This window comes from Corvus brachyrhynchos, unplaced genomic scaffold, assembly GCF_000691975.1.
Source record: "Corvus brachyrhynchos isolate BGI_N302 unplaced genomic scaffold, ASM69197v1 scaffold395, whole genome shotgun sequence".
In the NCBI taxonomy this organism is placed as follows: Eukaryota; Metazoa; Chordata; class Aves; order Passeriformes; family Corvidae; genus Corvus; species Corvus brachyrhynchos.
In genome coordinates, this window is record NW_008238340.1 from 1,613,832 (window position 1) to 1,615,495 (window position 1,664).

Genomic DNA, 1,664 nt, shown 5'->3' on the forward strand with positions numbered 1-1,664 from the left:
GGCGAGCCCCCGCACCCCGAAGCGGCACCAGGGATTGGATTTCGCAGCTGTAACAGAGCCTCCGGGCAGGCGCGGGGCTGGGAACAGGGCCAGCCCTAAATAATTCAGGGGGAAGGCGGTGACAGCAGCGGAGCAGCCCCGGCAAGCAGCGTGAAAGGCAATGCGAGCGCCGTGCCACACCTGGGCCGACACAGTGGGCATCGAGCAGGAGCAGTGACTGATTTGGGGCTGGGCTCGGGCTGCAGGGGTTAATCCCAGAGGTGCTCAGGGCTAAAATGAGCCCCACCTGGGGCAAGGAGATAAAGAACTGGGGCTGGGACAGCTGTGGCCAGTGAGTGCCATGGGATGCAGGGGTCCTGCAATGAGCTCTGTGGCCCTGCCTGGGGAAAGGATGCAGGGGTCTGGGGTTGTGGCACCCAGAGACAGAGGGGTGCCGAGCCCCGGTTCACATCCCGTTGCCTCAGGACTCCCTGGATGTGGGAGAGCTGTGCAACCCCTCTCATCTACAGCCCTGGAGCCTTCCAGGGACAATGTGGAGCAATAGCGCATCCCCCCGGCTTCTCTTTGGCCGGGTCTGTGGGTTATTTCTAGTGGCCTCTGCCCACCACGGGAAATCGGATTAAGGGCCACCTAATCGCCTGCTGCAGCCTCGTGGCGAGGTCCGGCATCGCGGGCCCTGTGGGCTGCTATGTCATGTAACCCGGGGACCAGCCCGGCCCAGGTACCGCTCAGGAGGCAAAGCGAGGATGCTGCCGCGACCGAGCCGTCTGAGAGAGGCTGCCATGTCCAGCAATGCCCACGGACCTGGGCAAACGGAAAGGTCGTCTCCGGCGCGGGGAGCAGCCTCTCCTCGGCGGTCAGCCTAATCCATTTACATAACAGCGGGCGGACAAAGGCGGCTGTGTTATCGCCCTGCGCCAGGAGCCGACTCAGCGGCCAGTGACAATATTTCTGCCAGCGCTCGCCCCTCTCTTCCTCGCCCTTTCTTTCTGGGCCATAAAGAAGGTGCAGCTGGCTGCCCAGCCTGATAACGTGGCCGCGTTGCCCTTGGAGCTGGGGGATCAGGGTGGCTGCAGCATTCGTCCCCAGTGCTGGCACCTTGCCAGTGGCTGGAGGGAGGGTTAGGGCCACAGCAGGCACCCTGTTCTCCCACTAGCCCCTCTCCTGCTGGTGGATGCCAAGTTTCCGGCAGACCCTGTCTCGCTGCCAGCAGTGGGGGCCGTTACCTGGGGCAGTGTCCCAAGAGGAGTCGCAGGGAAGGGAAATCCCCTTTGACCGCAGCGTAGTGGACGGGCAGTGCTCCCGTGTTGGTGGCCGCCGTGGGGTCGCTGCCTCCAAAGCGGAGGAGCCAGTCGATCACCTCATGGTGACCAAAGCGGGCTGCCAGGTGCAGGATGGTGGCACCAGAGTTGTCTGTATCCTGCAGGAGGAAGTGGGACGGCTGTCAGTACGAGGGACCAAGCCCTTCCGACAAGGGGGCTGGGGACCGCAGGCAGCCATGGGGCATCCCCCAGCCCGGACCTGCTTCCGGGCGGATGGGATGGCCAGGATGAAGTTCCTGTCCGTACCGAGCGGGGCTGGAGCAGGAGCACAGGGCATTGGAGGGACCATGGGACCAGCGTGTCTGCCCTCCGTCAGGGGCTGCGTCCCCGCAGGGGGTGCAG

At 64.5% G+C, this 1,664-nt stretch overlaps 1 protein-coding gene across 1 annotated transcript in view; it reads left to right on the top strand.

The window, feature by feature from the left end:
• ACOT7 (acyl-CoA thioesterase 7) overlaps window positions 1-1,664 on the top strand; it is an 11,708-nt gene that overhangs the window by 1,207 nt on the left and 8,837 nt on the right. Inside the window, exon 2 of the mRNA XM_008634276.2 lies at window positions 1,157-1,564. Within this exon, the coding sequence (XP_008632498.2) occupies window positions 1,157-1,564 (408 nt within the window). The remainder of the gene's footprint in view (window positions 1-1,156; window positions 1,565-1,664) is intronic.